This window comes from Panthera tigris, chromosome A2, assembly GCF_018350195.1.
Source record: "Panthera tigris isolate Pti1 chromosome A2, P.tigris_Pti1_mat1.1, whole genome shotgun sequence".
In the NCBI taxonomy this organism is placed as follows: Eukaryota; Metazoa; Chordata; class Mammalia; order Carnivora; family Felidae; genus Panthera; species Panthera tigris.
In genome coordinates, this window is record NC_056661.1 from 54,207,917 (window position 1) to 54,234,738 (window position 26,822).

Genomic DNA, 26,822 nt, shown 5'->3' on the forward strand with positions numbered 1-26,822 from the left:
CCATTCTTTTAGGCCAACCTTCTTCTTGAACTTATCTACTCTAGGCTTATATGTGATTATTCTTGGCAAGACCCACAACAACAGAGTAGTGGTCAAAGCATGACTTTTGGAGCTACGCATGGTTCTGACATCCAGTAAATTTCTAACCAATTGTGTGAACTTGGTAAGTCACTTCAACCTCAATCTTCTGTTTTCCTCACTTATAAAACAGAGACAGTAATATTTCACAGTACAGTGTTTATAGTAAAGATTCATTATTGCATTCTAGCATTTAGAATGCCTGGATCAATAAATATTTGTTGAATTAAGAAATAGAGAGCCTGCATGGCTCATTAGGTTAAGAGTCCGACTCTTGATTTCGGCTCAGGTCATGATCTCTGGGTTCATGAGTTTGAGTCCCATGTTGGGCTCTGCACTGACAGCATGGAGCCTGCTCAGGATTCTTGCCACCCCCCCGCCCCCTGCAAAATAAATAAATAAGCATTTAAAAAAGAAAGAAAGAAAAAAAATATCCCAAAGACTAGAGATTATTAGCCTAGAGAAGGGATTATTCAGAAACACACATTATGAAAGAAATTCATGCCTGCAGAGGCATTACATACTGTGACTGGCCCTAACTGAAGCAATGTAATTTAATACAGATTCCAGTTTAATATGTTAGATTTGTCTAACAGAGGCATGCCTGGTAGAATGGGCTTCTTTGGGAGATTTTGAGAAGCCAGATAACCACTTGGGAAGAATGTTACAGAGACGAATAAAATGACTATAGAAGTCACTTCCAACCTAAGATACTGTGTTAATGAAAGGTTCAAAAAGACAAGTGGAACTTTCTTTCGTACAATGCTCCAGAATTCTTGTCTTACCACTCAGATAGTTGTAGCAACTTGGCAGGAGAAGCAACACCAAAAACACAGAATTAAAAAGAATCATTGCTACTGTCACATTATCTGCCAGTTAGATTACCTGAAGCAAAGATAAATAAATAACCTTGCATTTCCTACTTTCAGGTACTGTTCAGAGGTTAGACTCTGGAGGTGGTGACTTCTGGAATTACAACAATTTCACTGTGGCCTTTTGACAGTGGATATGGAAAGTAATGGGAAACTTCTATTCTTCTATCTAAATTTCTACTTTATTCATTTCTACTATAAGAATTAATTATCAAGCTTCAAATATTACTTTAGATTTCTAAGACCAATTGATTTTTGGGGTTTTGTTTTTTTTTTTTCCCTTAGGTGTTTTAGGAAAATTAGTCTCCTTAGATGGATCTTCCAAAGACTTGGAAGGTTAACCAACTTTTGGGCAGTCTAGGTCCTTCTAAGATCTTCTATACCCTCTGCCTTTATATTACACTGCTCACATTAAGTACATGATAAAAACGTACACTATTGAGCCATATGTGCTATAATCAAATGAGCAAAAAAATTAGACTTAGCCATGTACTAGCTCTCTGGTCTTAGGCAAGTTTGAAATTTTGCCTAGCCCTAATTACTTTATTTGTGAAAAAAAACAAAACAAAACAAAACAAAACCAGGAGATCAGACCTACTTCAAAAAGCTGACATGCAATATAAATTACATTATATACATGAAAAAGGTCTTGTATAGATACTCAATAAGCTGAGTACAATCCTAAATAATACTATTAAAACAAATTCATTTCCACAAAACATTCCTGCAAATATCATGGACAACTATGTGGAAAAGATTCTCAATCACTGAATGAGTCACTGAAATTCAGTATTCTCAGGGCAGGTTTCTTGGTATTTTAAAGCAATAAGAAAGATGATGGAGGGATGGTTCTTACCTTCATCCCTCTTTCTTAGCTATAATTCTCCAACATTATTTTGTGGTTAACGTGAGACTACAATCATGAGTTCTCTTTTCTACCCTACCCTCAACCTCACAATGCAGAAATAGCTCCATAGAGACTGTATGGTTAACTGGTTATCTCAGTAAATAGAAAAGGCCTTATTTTAGGGCCCTGTAAATAATTAATTACTCTACTTTCTTGTTTTTTTTAGATATATGAGAATCCAGAATGTCACTGCTCATATTTTAACGATGAACAGTATTAAGATAACTCTAAGGAATCATTATAATTTTATTTCTGTTGCTACTCATCTGAAAAAGAAGACAAGAATTATTTAAAAGTAATAACATAAGAAAACCAACAGGTAGGGGGTGCTTGGGTGGTTCAGTTGGTTAAGCATCAGACTCTTAATTTCAGCTCAGGTAAACATCTCCCAGGTTCCTGATATCGAGGCTGTGTGTGTCAGGCTCCGCAATGACAGAACGGAGCCTGCTTGGGAGTCTATCTTCTCTCTCTGCCCCTCCCCCTGTTCACACTCTCTCTCTCAAAATAAATAAATAAGCATTAAAAAAAAAAAAAAAAGAAACCAAAAATGTAGTAATGAAATCAGTTTTTGTCACTGCTCTTAGATTTCTGCCCTCATTCAAACAAGCTGATCTAGTCACCAATATCTTGAAAAAGAAAAAACTTTCTTCACCTTTTCCTTTCTCCTGCTTGACAGAACTGTTATTCTTCAATTTTCTGACATGATCAACAGGATAAAAAGGCAAAAACCCTAAACACAGAATCAGAAGGAATCCAGGGATCTGGAGCTGGTATCACTCATTAGCTGTATAACCTCAAGCAAGTTTTAAGATCTTCAGACCTGTAAAAATGAACTGTAAAATGAGGAGTTTGATTAGGACTGTCCCTAAAGCTTAGCAGTCTATGAGTCTTGCTAATCACTTAGCAACAGAGAGGGATCTATTGGCTGGAAATTAATGTGTCACAAGTGGCTCATTTTGTAACCCAAAGTTTCTGAATTCTTAACTTCCTCAGTATTACAATTGTGCAATCTGAGTCAGGGCTCCTTACCCCAGTAAGATGTTACTATGATAAAATAAAATATATTTGTCAGATCTTAATAAATATTTTACTTGAAGAACGCCTGACTGGCTCAGCTGGTTGAGTGTCCAACTCCTGATTTCAACTCCGGTCATGGTCCCAGGATTGTGGGATTGAGCCCTGTGTCAGGCTCTGTGCTGAGCTTGGAGCCTGCTTGGGATTCCCCCTCTCTCTCCCTCGGCTCCTCTCCCCCACTCATGCACATGTACTCTCTCCCTCCCCTCCACCCTCTCTCAAATTAATTAAATATTTGACTTGATCTTTGGCAGCAGGTATATTTTTATAATATCTAAACCAATAAATCCTTGCTAATTCTTTTTGCAAAGAGACTTGTCATAAGATTAATTTTTAAAATCAAACATCTTTTATATATCTAAAATGATTCTACTTAGGAAAAGGGTATTTTCAAAGTCCATCTATATATAAAATGAGAGACACAAATCAATGCAAATATAAAGTATGAAAACTCCAAAGTGAAATATAGTCTGCTCCCGGTGACTCACAAGATCACAGGTCAGAACAATGTAACATCAAAATAAGTCAATTGCTATGACTTCTGAAAAAAAACTCCAATCTGTTCTAGTGATTACCTTATATAATTCATGATCCTGGTCTGTCCTTCTATCTACTTACCTACCTATGAGTCTTTGAGAGCTAATAGTCACAACGGAAGACAATTCAACAATTCAAACAAAAAGAGTAGTGGATTTTAGATGCCAAATTTCTGTTCCCTCACAACTAACATTCAAGGCTATATTGCCTCGTGAATAAAAAGGAAAAGCAGAAGTGAGGTCACATATTATATTCCTTTAAAGGTCTAATTATTTTGTAATGTAAAGGCAAAAGAGGTTAGATTTAACTTAAAGAGTGAACACAACTTTGTATTATGTTGAGCCTTCATCACAAAAGCTGCTGTTCCAAACATAGGAATGTAACTCAGATTAAAACAAGTGAACAAAAAAACTTTTAGAAGGGACCCTATGATGATAACTTTGCAAAATCAAATTTACTAAGTTCAAGAACACCTTACCTGTACCTTCATTCTTATGACAACCATATTAAATGTCAACCTAAGATCACTATGGATAATCAAAACATCTTTTGGGCCACTACATAAAATACTATAATAAAGGAAACACACACATTTTGAACCTCTAAATGAGGGTTAATAAATCTAAAAGTTCTTTATTTTGGCAACTAAGTTATGCTCTGTAAAGTATCTTTAACAGAAAACAACTCAAAAGCCAAATACATCTCCATCTCTGATTTAACCCCACTTTTCCAAGCTCATAGTATTCCCTTGACAGGAAATAAAATATTCCCTTTGCCTGATACTAAATACATAGAAAACAGCAATATCAATTGGTGTTCAGCAAAAACTGTAATTTTCCAGAATCACTGAATTCTACCCCTGAAACCAATGCTAAACTATATGTTAACTAATAACTTGAATTTAAATAAAATCTTGGACAAAAAAAGATTAAAAAAGAAAAATATTATAATTTTTCAGCTGCTTTGTGGGAAAATGGGCACTGTCTTACAACTTCTCCCAAACAAATCTTCAGGTTTTAAATTTTGTTTGCCATTAATTTTTTTCTAGCCGTCATTAAATCCTACCTACTCTTCTATTATCTATTCCATTTCCACAATTATCATTTCAGTTCAATATTTACAAAGAGCACCTACTACTATATCACAGTCACTGTACTCAATCTAGCTCATATCATAATGATCTCCTGCTACTTCTCAAGTCATGCTGTATTTATTAACATCCTGTCAGTAGGACAGTTATCCCCTCATCTCCACCTACTGATCCTGGCCTAGGGGCACCACCTGGTGGTCAGTAACAGGAACTACTCCTCCCACCACCTCATTCCTTCCCCTCTGGGAGAATAATATTCCTTTCAGGTTTTACTCAACTAATTCAATCTTAGAAATCTCCCTTTCATATGAACACAGCTGGATGCTATCTTGCTGTGATTTACCAAGGAGGCAGAATCCCTTACTTATATACCCTGCTCTAAATCCACAAGCTCTAAATCTATATTAATATTTTAATAATTTTAAGGATGAGATTGGGAATGAGAAAGAATGGGTGAGCTAATTCAAAGATGAACTCCAGACAGCAGCAGGCACTGAGCTCTCTGTGCCTCTTCCAGAGATGGCCTTGGTTGGGAAGTCCTTTGGGCAGTCTCTGTCCCCATTCCACCTGTGGAAATATGGGCCAAGAGGGACAGCATTCTAAAGCTCTTTCTGCTCCTGAGGTGCCAGCCTGGAGACAAAGAAAGCAGCTGGGGCAGTGCTACATGGGGCCTCCAGTACAGAGGAAAGGTGACAGGCAATGCCTTTCCCTTGTCCTTTGCCCACAGCGATCCAATTCTGTTGCATGGAAAATCCATACGTAGACCTGGAAACCATGATTCTATCAAGTTGGCTTAGCCTTTTCAGTGTGAAATCCTCCCAATACTTGGGCTCTTAGCCACCAAACAGAGGGAATTACCAGGAAGAGTAACCCTACTTCCCCCTTCTACGCTGCCTGCTTGCCCAACCCTTTCCTCTTTTCTCTATTTCCCAGATCGAGCCAGGCATTACAAAAAAATTCTCCTCTCTGCCCATACAATACTGTAAATAACCCATAAAACTTTCCTAACAGCAGCCTAATAAAGGTATACTTTTTAAAATTTTTTTTAACGTTTATTTTTGACAGAGAGAGAGAGAGAGAGAGCGAGCGCGCTAGGGAGGGGCAGAGAGAGAGAGGGAGACACCGAATCTGAAGCAGGCTCCAGGCTCTGAGCTGTTAGCCCAGAGCCTGACGCGGGGCTCAAACTCACGAACCATGAGATCATGACCTGGGCCGAAGTCGGACACTTAACTGAGCCACCCAGGCGCCCTAGGTATACGCTTTTTCTAAATTCACCCATAAACAGGAAAATGATACAGTGAGCTCTGAAGTGATATTAACCTTAACAGAGAACTGGGATGCTAGCTTCAGACTTTCCCTTCATAAGCTTCCTAAGTTTGCATCTACCTTTTCATTCCTCTTTAATTAAGCTTACTCTTTTCTCAGAATTATATATATAATTTATTATATATTTATTAATAATTTACATCATTTATTGTTACTGTTTTATAAAATAAAGTGTATTTAAATAGCACTGATTAGTATTTTTTCACTATTTAGTTACCACTGTAATTGTGAAATAGGGTATAAAATTTCGCCTAGATTTTGTAGGAATGGAATTTTGGGGCCAGTCTGGGTGTCTACAAACCATTTCTAACAATGAAACTCAAAATGACTTTTCCCATAGAAATAAATCATTAAATGTTGTTGGTAAATGCTTACGCTACATGACAGTAGCTCAGCTCCACTGAGTTCTGATACCTTAGCTATTTTTTTTTCCTCTTTTATTCGATCTTGAACATAACTATTAAAAAATATACATTTTCGGGGTGGCTGGGTGGCTCAGTCGGTTAAGCATCCGACTTCAGCTCAGGTCATGATCTCATGGTTCGTGGGTTCGAGCCCCGTGTTGGATTCTGTGCTGACAGCTCGGAGCCTGGAGCCTACTTCGGATTCTGTGTCTGCCTCTCTCTCTGCCCCTCCCCTGCTCACGCTGTCTCTGTCTCTCAAAAATAATAAATGTAAAAAAAAAAAAAAATTTTTTTTTTTAAATATACATTTTCAACATGCAAACCTCCTTTCAAAAATCTATAGTGAGGGCTTCCTGCTTCTAATCACATCATTAGAATTATTTAGTTTCACATTTATAATGCTAAATCAAAGCTCTCTCCCCCAAACTGACATTTTAAAAATCAGCTACACATAATCATGCACTCTTCCAATCTTATCTCTCATTACTTCCTCTAAATGTTTTACCAGTCCTCATACTGGTTAGGCCCTAGGGTTCTATGTGGGAAATTAAGATAACTAATACATGGTCCTAGCTCTCTAGAGACTCACAATTGGGGTTTGGTTTTATTCTTTTCCCCTTCTTCTTTAAAGCACATCTGAGCTATTTTGAAACTTGAAATCTGCGTGTATCGTGTTGCCTTAGGATGAAGATTTACCCTTACTGTGCCTCATACTCCTAAGACATCCTCCAAGGAGCACACGCTCTATAAAGCCCCTGTCAATAACAGGACCCCATACTTAGCTCTCCCTTCTCTGAACTTCTACCACCCTTAACTCAGTAACAACTGATTATATTTTGTTCTCTTATTAACGATTTTAGCCACAAAGATGAGTTGTAAGTATGCTGTAGATATTGATCACCCTCAGACCTCCAGGTGGGCAAGCAGAGCCTAGAGTGACTAGATCAACTACCCTGGCTATGAACATGTCATCACTTTACCCCGGTGTGCTGGACAGATGTTTAAATTTTCTATGTGTGTCATGAAAAAGACTGGGAAGCCCAAGTTTAACTTGTGGCATTTTCAAATTAGAAGTAACAATAAATATTACTCAGTACAATGACCTCATGTGAAAAATGAAGAAAATGAAACCTATGGAATTTAATTTGTTTAAGGTCACACTGATATTTAATAAGAGCAATAAGACCTTCTTAGAATCTAAAACCACAGGCCTCTGACTTCTGGACTTGATTACACCACATCACCCTGCTTCTTTAATTGCCACTTATGTAAATCTTGCCACCCCAAGACTGTAAGGTCTTTGAGAATAAGGCTATAACACAATTTATAGCTCGTTTCTCTCAAAGTGCTAATCTCCAACTCAGGGGTACTTAAGAGATAGCTGTACTGGTGAAATAAAGTCTTTATTACAAAGAAATGACCCACTTAATGAAAAATAACTTCAATTTTCATATTCAGAAATTTGTCTGAGTCATGTACGTACATAAGTTGAATTTGAGAAAGTGGACAAATACACTTGGGGAGAAAAGGTTACCTGAAACTATACCTTAGACTAGGCAATTGACACAACTATTCTAAAAGCCACATACAAGCATCTAAGTTTATTAAAAACAAGATTATGCTAAGCCCCACATTACCCAACTGAGAATCTAATTACAGTTTTACCTCTCCCAGAAAGGGACTCATAAACCAACCAATCAGGAATTACCTGATCAGTATTAGTCAGGTAATCTGCCTGATGACCCCCTGCCACCCCCTAAGGAAAAGTAATGTAATCAATTTGCTTTTTTGCCTAGTATAACTTCCTTGTTTCTGTTCCTTTCTGTCTATAAATATAAAATCTTTCACTTTGTACAGCTCTTTAGAGCTCCTTTCTATTTGTCACACACTAGATGTTGCCCAAGTCATTGAATTGTTGAATAAAGGCAGCAAGAACTTTAAATTTTACTCAGTTGAATTTTTTAACAATGCAAAAAGTATTAACATTTAAATCATACAACATAAATTTAATCCACGTAAATCAAATTCTAGGAATTGTTCCAAGTATTGTTCCTCACCCATCTGGCACACACAGACAAGAGGTTATGACTTATGGCTTTGATGTGCATGATCATCTCCCATTAAAATGCCAAGAAAGAAAACAATTTCAGTACAATTTCTTTAACTATAGCCTTTTGGGACCTTTTCTTTTGGTCTTCCCTCTGCCAGGCCTATTCTTTCCCCAGATATCTCTTGGCTTCCTCCTATCCTTCAGGTCTGTGCCCATGTATCAATGAGGTCTTCCTTGACCACTCTGCTTAAAATTTCCTGCCCTAGAATTCACTTCCTTTCACAACTGTCATACTGTGTACAGATTTCTCACACTATCCAAAATACAGCATTCATATGAAAATTTCTGTAAGTTGAAATGGCATAAAGCAAAGAAGCAATTACCATTAATTTGTACAAAAAAAATTTTGATCATTCGCAGAAAAAAAAATAACCTTAGGCTTTTCTGATACCCTAGGACACATCTTGCTAACAGATGCACAAAATAAATTGAGATAAAGCACAGTTGCTCACAGATCCAGTTCAAGGCTATGACAGCTTGATGCTGAGATGCTAAATGTAGTTCCCAAGAAAGGAGCTTGGCAGTGCTACTTTTGCTGCTAGAGTTGTGCCCTCTGTAACTGCTCACTCCAAAACAAATGCTGAGTGCCACTGTCACTTTTTGCCTTTTTTCATAAAAGCAAAAATCCTCTTCAAATTTTTTTCAGTTAGTCAAAATAAACACTAACACAAAAGCAAAAGCTTAATGTTAACTTTTGAGAAGTGGGAGATAACTGTATTTTATTTGCACATTTTATTTACCTCCTCTTACTATATAGTAAACTTGACAAGGGAAAATATTCTTTACTTGTTTTATTCACTCATATATTCTCAGCACCTAAATCTGGAGTGGGCAAAGTATGGGCCATGGCCTGATACTGTCCACTACAGCCAAACCCAGGTATGCCAATTGGTTTACATATTGTGGGAGGCTGCTTTCATGCTACAATGCATTGTTGAGTAGTGACAAAGACCAAATGGTCAAAAATATTTACTACCACTATTTACAGAAAAAGTATGTAGAGCACTGGCCAAAAACAACATTAGGTCAAACACTCAATAAACATTTACTGAACACAAATGTATGAAAAACAAACAATGGCAAAAAATATTTCTGATCCCTCAGTATTTTAATAAGATATAAAAAGAAGAGAAAATAAACTGAGACATCATCATGGAAGCTCTCAGTGCCCTCGCCAGCTCTGCACTTTCATCTGTACAATTTTTCATATTCTATATCATAGATTCAAAGAACAAAGTTGGCAAGAGCACTAAAAATCAGATAGTTGAGTAACTTGCCTAAAATAACTCAGCTAGTAAATGGCAAATCCAGGACAGAAGCCTTTTTCTTTTTAAACTGTTCTCCACTATAATCAAGCAAACTTTAAGGTGACAATTATTTTCCACTCTTCTATTTGAGGATGAGATATAAAATCTGACAATTAATATTACAAGTAAGCTGAGTGTTTAAAAGTTTGACTTGGGGCGCCTGGGTGGCGCAGTCGGTTAAGCGTCCGACTTCAGCCAGGTCACGATCTCGCGGTCCGTGAGTTCGAGCCCCGCGTCAGGCTCTGGGCTGATGGCTCGGAGCCTGGAGCCTGTTTCCGATTCTGTGTCTCCCTCTCTCTGCCCCTCCCCCGTTCATGCTCTGTCTCTCTCTGTCCCAAAAATAAATAAAAAACGTTGAAAAAAAAAAAATAAAAAAAAAAAAATAAAAGTTTGACTCACCACAAAACAATGATTATAGTAGATAAAAACTTGAGGGAACCCAACTAAATGAGCCTATTCTGAATCTGAAGGCCTCCTTTCTCCCCCCTAATTCTACTATTTCCCCCCTTGATGTTATCACTCTATTTTTAAACATTAACAGTATCCTAATACCATGGCACATTTATATACTACATTGAAATTTCAAAGCATTTACTTAATGATAATCTCAATTTATACCATAAACTGTACACTTGACTTCTGGACCACTATGAATCTTACCATTGCTTTGAAACACAGCCTATCTCTAGCCTATAGTGAAAACACACATTCAATAGCCATCTTCTTAAGTCTCATTCTTTCACTGGGTCTTCTATTGCAATAACCTAATAGTTTTTCGAAGATATTTTATGCTGTTGTATAACATTTACCTCATGGCTCATTATTCCTTTCTTCATAGAGAAGCCCTTTCTTAATAATCAACTCCGTTTGCCTTCTAGGGAAACTCTACTTGGGACCTTCAAAGTGACCACTGTTATTTTCTTGCTTTGAGTTCTCTCACTGCTCTATTTAAGACTGCTAAGACCCTGGTTTCAGCCATCATCATTTCTTGCCTAGATTCTACAGCAGACTCCTAACTTGCACCCTAGATTCCCTGTAGTCTATTCACATGGCAGCCAAAGTGATTCTTTAAAAAATAAGATTATAACTCTTATGCTTGAAAGACCCATTGGCTCCCCATCTTGTTCAATCTTTACAATGTCTATGAAGCTCTACCTGATCTGACCATCTGTGACCTCTCTGACCTCATCTCTTACTACTGTCTTGTGCTCACTCACTGGCCTCTTTGCTATTCCTTTAACATTCAGGCAGACTCCCACCCTGAGGTTACTTCATCTGCCTTGAATATTTATCACCCCCCAGGTAGCCCACCACATGAGTAACTCCTTCATCTCAAATCTTCACTCAAATGTCACCTCCTCAATGAGGCTTACTCTTATCATCCCACTTTACACCTCCCCTCCATACAGTCTTGATCTCTGTTATCTCATTTTAATTTTTTTGCACAATACTTCCTCATCTCACAACATAACATGTAATTCATTTGTTGTATTTATTGTATTCAATCTCTTTCAATCAAAGTAAACTCCAAAATGGTAGAAATCTCTGACTGTTTTGTTTTCTGATGTATCCAAACTACCTAGGACACTGTCTGGTACATAGTAGGTATTTAATAAATACCAATGAATGACTGAATAAAAGCTTACTCTGTTTCAAAGATTTAGTTAGCCATGTGCATTTTTTTTTTTTAACGTTTATTTATTTTTGAGACAAAGAGTAACAGAGCATGAATCGGGGAGGGTCAGAGAGAAAGAGGGAGACACAGAATCCGAAACAGGATCCAGGCTCTGAGCGGTCAGCACAGAGCCCGACACAGGGCTCGAACTCACGACCGTGAGATCATGACCCGAGCTGAAGTCGGACGCTCAACTGACTGAGCCACCCAGGCGCCCCAACCATGTGCATTTTCAAACTCACTAATTAGACTTCCTTTCTTGCTCTCCATGTCTATTTACTACTCACTAATTCACTGAACACATAAACCAAGGACAGAAGTATTGGGCACAGGGAATTCAAATGTGAATAAGATACCTTGTCCTCAGGGCACCTGGGTGGCTCAGTCAGTTAAGCGTCTGACTTCTGCTCTGGTCATGATCTCATAGTTCATGGGTTTGAGCCTGTTTGGGATTCTCTCCCTCTATCTCTCTCTGCCCCTCCCCCACTTGTGCCCACACACACACACACACACACACACACACACACACACACTCTCTCTCTCTCTCTCTCTCTCTCTCTCTCAAAATAAAATAAATAAACTTAAGGAAAAAAAAAAAAAAAGATACCCTGCCCTCAGGTAACTCTTGTCTTCACTTCTACCATCAATTCCTTGATCTAAACTACTGTCCTCTCTCACTTGGACTGCTATGATAGCCCTCTGGCTCACCTACCTGTATTCAGTCTGAACCTACTCCAATCCATTCTGTAAGCACAGTCATATTCTCTAATCACAAAGTTGATATAGTGCTCCCCACACACACACCTTGTTTAAATGCTTTGATGCTACTCATCCCTCTTAAGTGGGAGAAAAACACCTTAATATTATCTGCAAACATCTGTATGAACTGCACCTATCTATCTCTCCAGCCTTATCCAGTATGCACTTGCATATGCACATACACAAGTATATATACCTGCCATTCTATCATTCATACTCAGCAAACCTCCCCGCCTTCTTAGGGCCTCTGTACCTGCAGTTCAGCTATCTCAAATAAACCTCAGCTTATCCTTACGAGCTCTGTTACCTCCTCAGGAAAGCCATACCCTGACTTCCTTGACTAGGTCAAATTTCTCTATGATAGACTCTAGTAGCACATGTCACAGTTGAAAACTTAATTTGAATGACTGTTTAATATGCGTCCCCATCTGATTATAAATTCCATGAGAGTAAGAATCACATCTGCTTTTGCTCATCATAATATCTGCAGTGCCTAGCACATATTAGATAATATATATATTTGTTGAATAAATGATTAAAACATAAACCAAAATACGGAAATATGAAAACTTTAGAGGAAGAACAAAAAGGGTGGGAAACAAGTGCTAGGTTCTGTATGTGACAGGGAATGGCATGAGGTAAAGAAGTCCACATGGGCTAGAAGGCCTTGCATGCCATTTTAAGGAAATTTCTTTACTCCTCATGTAATGGTGGAGCCAGTGAAGGACTTTTAAGCAGTGGAAATGGCACCATTTGCTTTGTTTTAGATAGCCCTCACAAGCTACATGCAGCATGAAAAAAGGATTTGAAAGAGCAATGAGACAGTTGAAGGCCCAAACCAGGGCACTGACTTAGGAATGGACAATAGGGACAAACTTGGGGATCATGTGACTGAGGAGTAAAAGAGATCAGAATAACGCTAAGGTTGACAACGTGGGTGACTGGTGGCTCCAGAAAGTCAGACCTAGTGATTCTTAAACTCATGGGACTTATTGCACTAGAATCATCTGAGGCCTTGATTAAAAACAGGGTTTTGGGGGCACCTGGGTGGCTCAGTCAGTTCAACATCCGACTTTTGGTTTCGGCTTAGGTCATGGTCTCAAGGTTTATGAGTTCAAGCCCCACATCAGGCTCTGCACTAACGTGTGGAGCCTGCTTGGGATTCTCTCTCCCCTCCACCTCTCTACCCTCCCCTGCTTTCTCTCTCTCTGAAAATACATAAAAACATTAAAAAAACAAACAAAAACAAAAACATGGTTTTCTAAGCTCCATACCAGACCTTCTAAATCAGAAATTCTGAGAATAGGGCATAAAAATTATATTTTCAACTAGTGTCCTAAATGATTTCTTCTGCATTCATATAAGTTTGGAAACAACAGAGACAGGAAACATACTAGAAGATAAAAAGGTTTATGAGAGATTACGATGAATTTAATTTTGGAAATGATGAGTCTGAATTACCTATGCAGATAACCAACAGACAGTGAGAGAACTAATTCCGAAGATCACAGGACTGGCCCAGTTGGAGACCAATATTTGGTAGAAACTGAAAGTATGACAGCATTTAAGTTCACAGAAGAGTGAAAAGAGTGGTATGGCTATGGTTAAAACTCCAAAGGACACAACATTTAAGATGCAGACAAAAGGATTTGCTCATTATTCAAAAAATACCTTAAAATGCTATTTCTGCAGGAGACATTTGTATGCAAAATGTTGTCCTACTAGGTGTTGGGAGGGATATCAAAGCTAAGATGTGGCACCTCTTGCAAGCCCTGTGGACAGTTCTAGGCCTTCTCTCAATACATCAGCCAAAATGTCAGAGGTCTTATTCATTCAAGTCCATAAGATTCCTTGTAAGAGTGTATGTTTACTAGAAAACACTAATTTGTTTCATTCCCAAAAGTCTTTAGCTTAGAGGAGATCCTCAGTCTTCATTACCCACATCAACAACCTAAAGTCCTTCTTCCTTCAAAGCTTTCCCAGATCCTCTGGACAGAATTAATTACTCCTTCCCTAAATACACATTTTTATATTGCTTGTGGCACTTATCACATTGTATCCTGTATTACATGTGGAGGTGGCAGAGTATTACAGAAAGGGGACCAGCCTACAGAAATCAAAAGCTTCACTCCTTATTTACAAGTTGTGTGACCCTGAAATCATTTATGTTTCCTACTTTGTGAATTAATGACAATAAGGACCTTCATTACCATCTCATAGAATTACTAAGAAGATCAAGTGAGATACTTCATGTCAAAGTGCTTTATTAAAATTCCTAAGTTACTTTTTTCTTCTATGGGTACATATTCTCTTTCCTGCTAGTTCTAAAAATCTTAAGAGCTGGGATCAAGTGTTATGTACCTATATATCCACTACAGCATTTTTCAGAACATCTTACATGTAACAGACACTCAGAAGTTTGGTCAAATGTGTTAATCAGATGATATGAAAGAAAAAAAGAGAGACAAGTTATACCCTACCTCATTCCAAAAAAGACCTGAGGCAGCTGACACGATGTTTCTTTGACCACTCTCCTAATTATCCTGCCAGTAAATGCATTGTCCTTGTTCATATCATTCCGCTTTCTGAAATAATCCTTTCTCCTACACCCCCACACACACACACATCTAAATCTTATTTCTCTTACAAGACCCAAATCAAAGCGCCCACCTCCACTTCCCTCCTCTAAGCTTTGTATTCACTCCAAACTAGAAGGATCTTTCATCTTCTCAACTTATCCATACCATTTATCATACAGATAACTTTTATATTGTTTGCTGTATCTCCAACTAGACTGTAAGTTCACTGAGTCTAGGATCTGAAAGTTTTCAAATCCTCGGGAGAACTTTAAAGGTGAATAGTAGGTGTAATAGAAAAAATCTTTAGTAGCCATTTTTAAAAATCTAAAGGATTTCAGAAAGATCTGAAATAAGACCATCTTATGTATGAAATGCTACCCTGAATTTTCATAAATTGAGTGCCAATTACTGATGATTGTTTCTGTATTATACATACAAATGAAGCTAATATTTTAAAGTACAGAAGGAAAAAGTACATCGTTTGTATCTCCCAAATACTCAGACCAATGTCCAGCACATTAAAATGGAGAGACCATCTGGTATGGTAGGTAAAAGCAGTTTTTGAATGAAATAATGCCTAGAATACAGATGTTATTAAAACATATCTAATCAAAATGTAAATGCCTGCATTTAGTATTTAAGTTCTGAAACACTCTAGTTGTGCAACATGCTGGCAGTGAAACCATGGGCATACTTAACTTCTCTATGCCTCTGCTGCTTCATGCAGAAAAAAATAGGGCTGTTTTAGAACTAATGAGAAAACTATATAATGTGTTTAAATATATTGCCTGCTACATAATAAGCACACAATGAATGTAGCTATCATTATCACCACTCCCAAATATTTCTTGATTAATATTTCAGGGGTGCCCGGGTGACTTAGTTGAGTGTTTAACTCTTGATTTCGGCTCAGGTCACAATCTCACAGTTGTGGGATTGAGTCCTGCGCTGGGGCACATGGAGCCTGCTTAAGATTCTCTCTCTCTCTCTCTCTCTCTCTCTCTCTCTCTCCCTCTGCACCTCTCTCCCACACTCATATGTATGTGCTCTCTCTCTCAAATTAAAATTTAAAAAATAAAAATATTTCATATATTCTACATAAAGGAAATTTAAATATTTTGATTTCTCTATCTCCAACTCAATATAAAAAAGTTACCATAAATTATGGTATTACAACAAAATATGTTGTAATATTACTCAATCAGTAAAAATCTAAAAAAGAATATTTATGGATATCTAAAAATGCTCAAGGCAGAATTTTAATAAAAAAGGATACAAAATTGTCCATTTAGTAAGATTCTAGTTTTATTTTTAAATGTTAATCTTAAAAGAACTAAATTTAAATGTTCTATGTATTTTGCATATTTAAGTAAGTAGTATATAGAGAAAACATGCCAAAATATTTGCAATACTTATTTTTGTTTTTTCCTTCTTTTACTCTGTATGTTCAATGTTTTCTACATTAAGCATGCTTCTTTCAAATTCAAAACATTTAACTTTATAACTTTCAAATCACAAAGCACTTACAGAAAAAAACTGCTTTTGTGAATTTGAAGATGACCCTTTAAATGATGTAACTGCAGGACACTGGATATGTCAACAAAATTTTTATGTGGGAAAAAGACAGACACTGGTAAATCCAAAAAGGAAGGGAACAAGAACCTTTGTGTTCAACATGTCATGATTGTTCCAACCAGGTCTCATTTCCATCATTAGGTCAAAGCCATGCTTTGTACATATTAGGCACAAATAAATACCTGCCAAATCTGAATTTAAAAAAGGAATCTAGCTTAAAGGCCAAGAACCTACTTTTAAAACTAGACTTGTTAAGTGGCAGATGGCTAAGGCAGAAGCAGCTGGCTTTCAAAACACAATGGCTACATTGGAAAATCAACTCAACATTTGTCTTAGGGTTATGTTTGTACATGCATACATGTACATGCAAGTCTGTAATAATGCTGTTAACTTAAATGGGACACAGATATCAATGTACTCAAACAATTACCACCAGTATTAAAACATTTCATCCTCAACACAAAAATAGAGGCACCCATATTTGGAATTTGAAACAATCTCTCATACTAAGATACAATAGAATAGAAGCTCTCCAAACTAATTTCCACTTAATTAACCAACTTGCCATATCATTCTCAAACTTCATTTTCTCTGAAAGACATGCAGATTTTATCCTCACAGGATAATCAGTGTTCATGGCTGGTACACTATGGTACACTCCCATATACACTTAAGCTCCTACATCAGTTTGTTAAGTTATATTCATTTATAACTAAATAATTTAATTAAATACTACATAAACCAATCAGATGAGTATAAAAGGGTCTGTTATTTCTATGAAAACACAAGTGCTTTGGAAAGACTCAAGAAAAGCACATTGCTTTTTTAAAAACGAATTTAAGGGGCGCCTGGGTGGCTCAGTCGGTTGGGCGGCCGACTTCGGCTCAGGTCATGATCTCACGGTCCGTGAGTTCGAGCCCCGCGTCGGGCTCTGTGCTGACAGCTCAGAGCCTGGAGCCTGTTTCGGATTCTGTGTCTCCCTCTCTCTGACCCTCCCCCGTTCATGCTCTGTCTCCCTCTGTCTCAAAAATAAATAAACGTTAAAAAAAAAAAAATGAATTTAAAGTGGGCAAAGCCTTTCAAGAGCCCCCGTTCATGCTCTGTCTCCCTCTGTCTCAAAAATAAATAAACGTTAAAAAAAAAAAAAAAAAAAGAATTTAAAGTGGGCAAAGCCTTTCAAGAGATTAAAATCTAAGAGGCTGTCCCACACTGCTTCACAAGTGTCACCAGGTTATCACTCCACTTTATAAAAACTTAAAAACTAGAAATTATAATCCATGCAATGAGTGAAAGGTACAAAAGTCCAATCAGTAGGTTTATATTCTAAAATTTTAAGGCCTTGGTTTTAAGTAAAATATTCAAAATACATACATACCATTTTTTGATCATAAAAACTTCAACTGACTTTTGATTAAGTGACAGACTATTATATTGGCTAATATAATATAAACCCAATTATATTGGCTAAGAAGGTAAGTAGAGTACTTTAGTTTCCAGCAATTTGTTGTTCACAAAGAGAATGTAGCCTACACTTCTAAGAAGCAAATAAAAATCTAGTCAAATTTTATAAATCACAACTAATGTTACTGCATTCTGATTTTACACATGAATAACATGAGCTTTATCTCCCAGACTGGTGATTATAAATAAAATTATTAAAACTATAAGAAGTCCATTCTTCAGCAAGTGTTAACTAAGCAAATAGCAAACTGTCTGAATGACTATTCTGCTAATTCTGAAGAATTGTCAGATCACTTAAATGTCTAGAAATAATTAACATCAATTTTTAGAAATAATCTTCTTTTTAAAATCACCAGCCAATCTTTACCAACTGCATAAAAAATAAGTATTACCAATCTTTTCATGCCATTAGAGAAACAGAAATTAAAAACCCCAATGCAATACCACTCACAAACTAGAATGGCTAAATTTAAAAATGATGACAACACCAAATATTGATGAGGATGTGAAGAAACTAAAATTTTCATACACTGCTGACAGAAATGCAAAATGGCACAGTCACTTTGTAAGTTAAACATGCATCGTGATAAATATATACATGGTCTTCATTTCAGGTTCCTGGCACAGAGCTCCTGAAACCCTTGGATTTCTGGAGTGTGTGCTAATTGGATGACTAGTAGCCCCAGGATAGCTTTAGGATAGATGCAGAGTGCCAGAAAGACCAAGGCTCAATTAGAGGAGTGGAACTTTCATCCCCACCTCTCAACCTCCTGGAAAGGGAGAGGTTTTGGAAATGAGGTAATCACCAATGGCCAGTGATTTAACCAACTGTACATGCATAATGAAGCTGCCACAAAACTCCCTAAATGACACGGTTCAGAGAGCTTCCACGTTGGTGGACACTATGTGTTGGGAGGGTGGTGTACCTAGAGAGACACGAAAGCTGTGCATCACCAAACCTCCCCATCTACCTTGCCCTAGGCAGCTGTTGTACTTTGGTGGTCCTGAACTGTATCCTTTATAATAAACCAATAAATGTAAGTAAAGTGCCTTTCTGGGTTCTGTGAGCCATTCTAGTAAATAACCAAACCTGAACAGGGAGTTGTAGAATAAATTGTTGGTTGGTCAGAAGCACAGGTGGGAACCTGACACTTCCAACTGACATCTCAAGTGGAACCAAGTTCTTTAACAGTGAGATCTACATTAACTCTAACGAGTTACTGTCAGAATTTAATTGAATTGTAGGACACCCAGTTGGTGTCAGAACTGGTTGTCAGCGTGGGGAAAAAAAAAACATACATTGGGTGTCCAAAGTGTTTTTGAGTTAAAACAGGGCAGACACATTTACCATATGAATCAGAGAAATGAAAACATTAAGCCCTACATACAAAAGTTTATAGCAGTTTTATTAATAGCGAGAAAATGGACATAATCCAAATGTCCATCAACCAGGGAACAAATAAACAAATAGATACATATCAGAATACTACTCAGCAAGGAAAAGGAATGATGCAACAACTAATTCTCCAAAGCAGTATGCTAAATGAAAGAAGCCAAACACAAAAGACTACATACTGTATAATACCACTTATAATAAATTCTAGAAAAGGCAAAACAATAGTAATAGAAAGTAGATCAGTGGTAGCCAAGGATTAGAGAAAATAGGACAGACTACAGCAAAGGGGCATAAGAAATCACTGCGGGGTGATGGAAATGTTCCACATCATGACTACTGTTTTATGACCACACCTTTTTAAAACTAATCAACTGTATATTTAAAATTGGTGGGTTTTCATGGACACCTCACTGGCTCAGTCAGAAGAGTGTGCAACTCTTCATCTCAGGGTCGTGAGTTCGAGCCCCACATTGGGTATAGAGATTACTTAAATAAGTAAAAACAAAACAAAACAAAACTTAAAAAAAAATAATTGGTGGGTTTTCATAAAAATCCTAGAAGGTAGTAATTTCTCTGACATCAGTGGGAGTAACATTTTTTTAGGTATGTCTCCTGAGGCAAGGGAAACAAAAGCAAAAATAAACTATTGGGACACTTCATCAAAACAAAAAACTTCTGCATAGCAAAGGAAACAATCAACAAAAAACTAAAAGACAATCTACTGAATGGGAAATGACATATCCAGTAAAGGGTTAGTATCCAAAATATCTGTAAAGAACTTATATAACTCAATACCAAAAATACAAATAATCCAATTAACAATGTAAAGACATGAACAGACATTTCTCTAAAGAAGACATAGAGATGGCCAATAGACACATGGAAAGATGCTCAACATCATTCATCATCAGGGAAATGCAAATCAAAGCTACAATGAGATATCACCTCACACCTGTCAGAATGTCTAAAATCAAAAACACTAAAGAATTGGTGAGAATGTGGAGAAAAAAGAACTCTTGTTTACTGTTGGTAGAAATACAAATTGGTGCAGCCACTGTGGAAAACAGTAGAGGTTCCTCAAGAAATTAATAATAGAACCACAACGGCATCCAGTAATTGCACTACTGGGTATTTACCCAAAGAATACAAAAAACACTAATTTGATACATATATGCACCTGTATGTTTACTCCAGCATTATTTACAATAGCCATATTATGAAAGCAATCCAAGTAACCAATGACAGATGAATGGACAAAGAAAATATGGTACATATACACAATGGAATACTATTCAGTCATTAAAAAGAATGAAATCTTGCCATTTGCAACAACATGGATTGATCTAGAGAATACAATGCTAAGTGAAATAAGTCAGAGAAAGACAAATATTGTATCATTTTATTCACATGTGGAATTTAAGAAACAAGATGAATGATTAAAGGAAAAAAAAAGGACAAACCAAAAGAACACTCGTAACCATAGACAACAAACAGATGGTTACCAGAGGGGAGGTGGGTCGGGGGGTTGAATGAAACAGATGAAGGGGATTAAGAGTACATTTATCTTGATGAGTAGTATTAATATATGGAATTGTTGAAATGACTATATTGTACACCTGAAACTAACACTATACTGTTAACTACACAGGGATTAAAATAAAATAATGAAGTAAAATCGGTGGATTTTTCTGTAAATACATGTATTAAAGAAACAATTATTAAAAATGTTCCCCCCTTGGCTCTCTATGAAGTTTTCTAAAGCAATATAAACACACACAATATGCTTTACTTACAATTTTTTTTTTTTTTTTGAGAGTGGGGGGAGGGTGCACATGAAAGGGCAGAGGGGCATGGCGGGGTAGAAAGAGAGAGATCCACACCCAGTGCAGGTCTCAATCTTGACCCTGAGCTAAGATCATGACCTGAGCCAAAATCAAGAGTCAGATGCTTAAGTGACTGAGCCACCCAGGCGCCCCTAATTTTTAACATGAAAGTCTATAATCACAGAATCACAAGTAAAAAAAAAAATTTCTTAGTGTTCTCTGGTACAGATTAAGACAAATTATATAGTTGCACTGTTAGTTATTGTCAACTAGATTGTATAATCAATGACCAAATGTCCTTTTTATTTCAAAGATAACTATTATGGGGGCGCCTGGGTGGCTAAGTAGGTTAAGTGTCTGACTTGGGCTAAGGCCATGATCTCATGGTTCAGTTCATGAATTCGAGCCCCGCTTCAGATTCTATGTCTCCCTCTCTCTCTGACCCTCCCCGCTCACACTCTCTCTCAAAAATAAACATCAAAAAAAAAAAAAAGGTAACTATTATGCACATAAATTTATATTATTTTCCTCATTTATACCTTTAATTTTAATGATGTGAATCATTATTCTGATGATTGCTATTCTGGTGAATATGTTATTCAGACAGGCTTAACTTCTTAAAATGATCTACTGTATATTACTCATTTGTTTCTAATGTCACATTTAGATGGAGAGGTTTAAAGGTTCTAGATTCAATATTTATATTTCCAGGCTAAATATTCAGTAAAATAAATTTGCCTATGCCAGAAGCAGACACAGTATAAAAGTGAGACTGATTAATCATTAAAACTTAAGGAATACATAAAAATAAATCCAAAACACAGCAAGATGCTGACTTATAGGGCAGACCTGGCCCACAAATATGTTCAGTTTGGCTTCTATACTAACAGGTTAAAAATCAGGAAATGACTAAACTCATTTTCAAATTTCTCAAATCAGAAGACCTGGCAAGACTGGGCTCACAGTCCTAAATCACAACTATCAGCTAAAGCTAAGAAGACATTGCCCCTTTAGACAGGACTTATACTCTCCACTTTGTCCTAGCCCCATAACATGACTTCACTCATTGTTACTACCTGCCTGGCTACATGTACCTAAGTTTTCAAACCTTACCAGAACTATTTCTACTATGTGCCTTAACTAAGTTATTTTCATAAAACTAAGTTATACAAAAAGAGCTCCCCCTAAATTTGTTAAGCCTAGTTCTCCCATCCAGGCAAACCTAAAAAACCTGTTTATTAAGAGTAAATTATAAGAATGCATGCACTTTATGACAGAATGCAAAATGTATACTGAATGCTGATGATGTGGCACAGTATATGAAAATTATAACCAATTTAGTATATTCCCATGCTAAGCAGACAAACCCAGATTCTAGAACTTTCTTGCCTTCATTAATGTAAGAAAGTCAATTCATGTGCAAAACCAAAACAAGAATCATCTTTGCTCCTCTACCATAAAACTGAGCCCTTAACACACAAAAGGCACATGAAAGATACTGAAGGTTTTAGCAAAAGGGTAAAATAAACAGAACATAGCAATATGTTAGGAAGCAAATAGGAACAGAATTATAGGGATCCATTCATTAGCTAGAATGAGTATTACTCATCCCATGTATTTAATGGGGAAAAAAAACTATTTTTTACCACAACTCTGAGGTCCTTGCTATCTCTTTTTAGCTACCAAAAAGAAGTTTGGAGAGTCTTAGATATAAAGAACAGTAAGTTAACAGAAAAAGGAAATCTGGCAGACTTACCCGCTCTATAGTTGCCTCATCCCCTGGCAGACATGCAGCAGCAGCAGCACAAGCTATTTCCATCATAGCAGAGCTGGTTGGAGCATCAGTTGTAGATGAAGACCTGGGTCGGCCCGACTGCATAACAGTTGCCATCTCCTGGCCAGATTTCCTGTTGATTTGGGGGCTTCCCTTTGGGGCCTCTGGCTTGCCCCGCCTACTATGTAAGCTTGTCCCTCTCTTCATCTTGGGTGGCACTCGAATCTGCTGCAGGACACGATTCAGAGCTGTGGGGTGGGTGGGGACACCATCAATCTCAGCACATGCGTTCTGGCTTTCCAGATCCATTTCAGGTTCTGGATCTGCCTGAATTTGTTGCACATCGTGTGGAGACACTGATGACCTCCTGCGCTGGTGCTGGAAGAGATGCTTCAAGCCTTGGCCAATCACATTAATGTTCTCCAAAGCATTGTGGGTCATTTTAGACAGCTTCTGTTCTGATTCTGTCTGCTTTCTGGCCTCGGCATCTTGGGATTTGCCTCCAGGATCAGGGTCCTCATATAACTGTTCACTGCCCGAAGGCTCCATCAGTAGATTTAATATGCTTATTTGCAAACTCAAAAAATTTTAAACACACCAAGACTGTCAAATTAGGTAGGCATTTGCTTCAACAGTAACTACACATGCAGCTGTGAGACGGAGGCTTCATGCCTATCTAATGCTTAAAACAAAAAAAAAGAAGAAGAAAAGCAAAGAAAGAAAGAAAAGAGCATCTTATTATAAGTCCATGCAGAATTTTCAGTGTTAAAGAAAAAAACATGCCACTAGCCAAACAAACAGGCAATATCATTAAGCAATCTTTAATCAGAAGATTAAAAGACAGTTTTCTAGATAATGGGTAATGATTATTTTCTGGAATAGGAAAAAAGCTAAAAGTAAGTACACAGCGAATGAAAATAGCAATGTTAAAAAAAAAAAATCCCAACAGGTTTCAACATATGAAGAACTGAATACCAGGAGTCACCTTGGTATGGAAACCATAATAATAGTTCACAGAACAGCCATTACTTGGGAAATCAAGAAGGAACAGACCATTCATACGTACAGTCTAGATAAGGCAATTTAATTCCTCTCAGTCACAACCACAGTTAATTGTCCATATGCTGAAACTCAGCAAAGTAAATTCAAAGAATAATAGTGAGAAGTGGACATCCCAATCTAACTGTGGATTTTAATGGAAAAGAGAAATTTCTTGTTACCAATCATATTCATCAGTCACTGGTAAACAGGGGTGTTTATTGAGAAGAAAATGGAAACAAAAATCTTGCAAGTTGAATTCTCCGCTGAACACAAAGGACCATCTGGCACCATATGAGCAAACGATCCAGGCAGAATCTGTCTCTACAGAAACTAGAGCTTTGCCCTGTACCAACTATCAAGAAGAGAGCTTCAGAGTCACTCCAGAGGTGGGGAACAAGAAACAAGACAGTTTACATTTCAAATGGACAAGTGTTGAACAGCTGGGAGTTGGTCCCCACCCCCACCCTACCCTACGGAAAAAGAGATTCAAAGAAATCCTTTTCTTTGAATAGTGTCATCTCTGACAGAAGCTTCTCACATATCCACACAAATTAAAAGCAACGAAGTAACACAGTAACTGGGTAGACGGAAGAGTAGAGAAAAAGAAAGGTTAAAATGCAATCACACACCAATATTAAATGCAGGAAATTAAAAGGAAGCTGAAACTAAGAGATGTAAAGTCAGCAAAACTGCCATGGTTATGGAAATCACATGCAAAAAAAAGGAAAGGAGATGGTAGGGATGAGATTTTTCTTAATGGAAAGAAACAGTACTTTTGTATTGAGGTTCTGCAAATATATAAGTTTGTATTAATGCACAGAACCTGAGGACAAAATATGATATAGGATGTTCTTTATTTCCCTATTTTCCCTCAATTTTTTGTTCAACGAGCTTTAAAACTCCCTACACTACCAAGTACTTTGAACAGCCTAAGTCACTACTAGTAAGGCCCTATGGGGGTCATGTTCTGGGGATATGGAGACTCCTTGCCACCAAGTAGCAATCTAGAAGGCATAAACTAGCTGGAATGTAAGAGTTAACTGTGAACAAAAGAATACTAGAGTTCAGAGGGGTAGGAATGTAAACCCTCTAGTTTTCTTCTTGGTAACTACTCTCAGAAGGAAGACCTTCTTACCGTGTATATGGCACTGTCATTGTGGCTCTGCTGTCCATATTCTTTCATACTTATTTACTCATCTCCTGACCTCTTCATGACTCAGAGGCATAAACATCACAACAGACTTAAAGACATTTATCTCTCACCAGTACCTTCCCACTTTCTAAATACCACAAAATTCTTTGCTCCTAAATTAGGCAAATGAGTAGCAGTCATGAGAACAGGAAATTTCACTGCTTTTTGCTTAAACTCTTTGTGGTCATGCTGAAATCCTGCCATACCACCGGGGCCTCTTGCCCTTTTCCTGATTGCACATTGCTTTTGTTTTTCCTCTTCCCATTGAGGGAGCTCAGAATGAAACCCTTAATCCTTATTAGTTAATGACTGTCTTGGCCTTTACTGGAGTTTTCTGGGGCTCCTTGAGGGCAAAAATATTGCCAATATTGCCAGTAGTACATATATTGAATTATACTCACCTTCACTCATGAGTTTGTGGAGCACACTAGTAGTTATTGAATTATTTCCACGCTACAAAGCATTGAGCCCCTCAGAGAAGAAGGGCTATGTAACCAAGATACTCCAGTAACTAATCTGGGCAATCGAGACCCTGAGGAGATGGGAAGATGTGAAAGCAGCAGACTAATAAGGTAGTAATTTACCTTTCTCCTTATTCGTATTCCATTAGCTAAATAATACAACTGATTTTTTTGTTGTATCTGGAAGCAAAAGATAGAAGTTTCTCCCATGAGAGTAAAAGATACCACCATTAAAGGAATGGTGTCAAAGTTAGCTGGAAAACCAAATAAATAACGTACTTTACTTGTCCTATATATAAAGCCGTTACCTGTAAACCTGTTTCTTTGGGCAGTGTTATAAGCTAATCAAATGGCCATCTGATAATTTAAAAAAAAAAGGGGGGGAAACATAATACATTTTTAACATAACTTCATTTGAGATTTCACTAGCATCTGTACATCATCTTTATTTTCAAACAACTGGAAATGATGACTGATTACAAATAAAAAAATAACAGCATTCCTAAGAAAACCTAGAAACAGAGTGTCAATTTCCAAGCCAAAGCTTGCACAGGCTATCTATACAGCTGCAAAGGTTATATACAACAGTAATAAATTCTGGGATTTCTAAAGGCAAGACATACCTGAATCATACTAAGCAGAGGCCTATTTAGCATGGAACCGTAAAAAACCAAAATTAAGCTTTAAACATCAAGTTCTAATGTAAGAATTTTTAAAAACAACCTGTTGCACTGACTCTAAAATGTACTAGTATTTATACTTGTATCTATTATCTGCATTACTGCTGTGATAACAATACAAACAAAAAATATGGTCAAAATTTTGAAGCTTGTTAAAATTTTCTGTAGGTCAACAGAAAATCTTTAAGGCTACCTTTTGATATACACCAAATATGATGGAAGGTCAAATACTGTGTCCAAAATACCAAAGACAGTGATGGTATACTGCTGACAGTAAGAATGCAAGCACTAAACAAATTCAATAATGTCAAAATTTTTTAGGACTCCCTTATTTTCTCCTTTAAGACAGCAAATTCAAATAAATAACCCTGCTCAGTTTATAAAACTCTCCAAACAATATATTGAGATGCCTGGTTTAACACAAGTTCAATCATAAAGTATAAGATAGAAATGTTGGCTTCACTTTTATTCACTCAGCTTCTCTGAAAAGTAAAGTTTTTATAAGTAAACCAGAAGAAGTAAAGAAAGAGAAAAGGGAGTAGAAGGATGTAAGGAAAAAGAGGGGAAAGAATACAAAGTAAGGAAAAGAGAAGGAAAAGGTAGCTATCTACAGACAAGGTATTTCAGAGAACTTTGTTAAATTCTCCGAAATTTTAACAATTTTTCTAGAAAAGACATAATACACCATTACTTCACATTCA

General features: G+C 37.0%; 1 protein-coding gene across 5 annotated transcripts in view; it reads right to left on the bottom strand.

Annotated features, from left to right (window-relative positions):
• The window catches only part of TMCC1 (transmembrane and coiled-coil domain family 1), a 250,497-nt gene that overhangs the window by 163,027 nt on the left and 60,648 nt on the right, over positions 1-26,822 (bottom strand). For 4 of the 5 annotated variants that reach the window (XM_042979552.1, XM_042979553.1, XM_042979550.1 and 1 more), the window contains one exon: positions 22,730-22,995. In XM_042979552.1, coding sequence (XP_042835486.1) covers positions 22,730-22,954 — 225 coding nt within the window. In that variant the 5' untranslated portion in view covers positions 22,955-22,995. Of the gene's footprint in view, positions 1-22,729; positions 23,427-26,822 lie in introns of those variants that run through there. The other variant, XM_042979549.1, reaches the window with a different exon arrangement.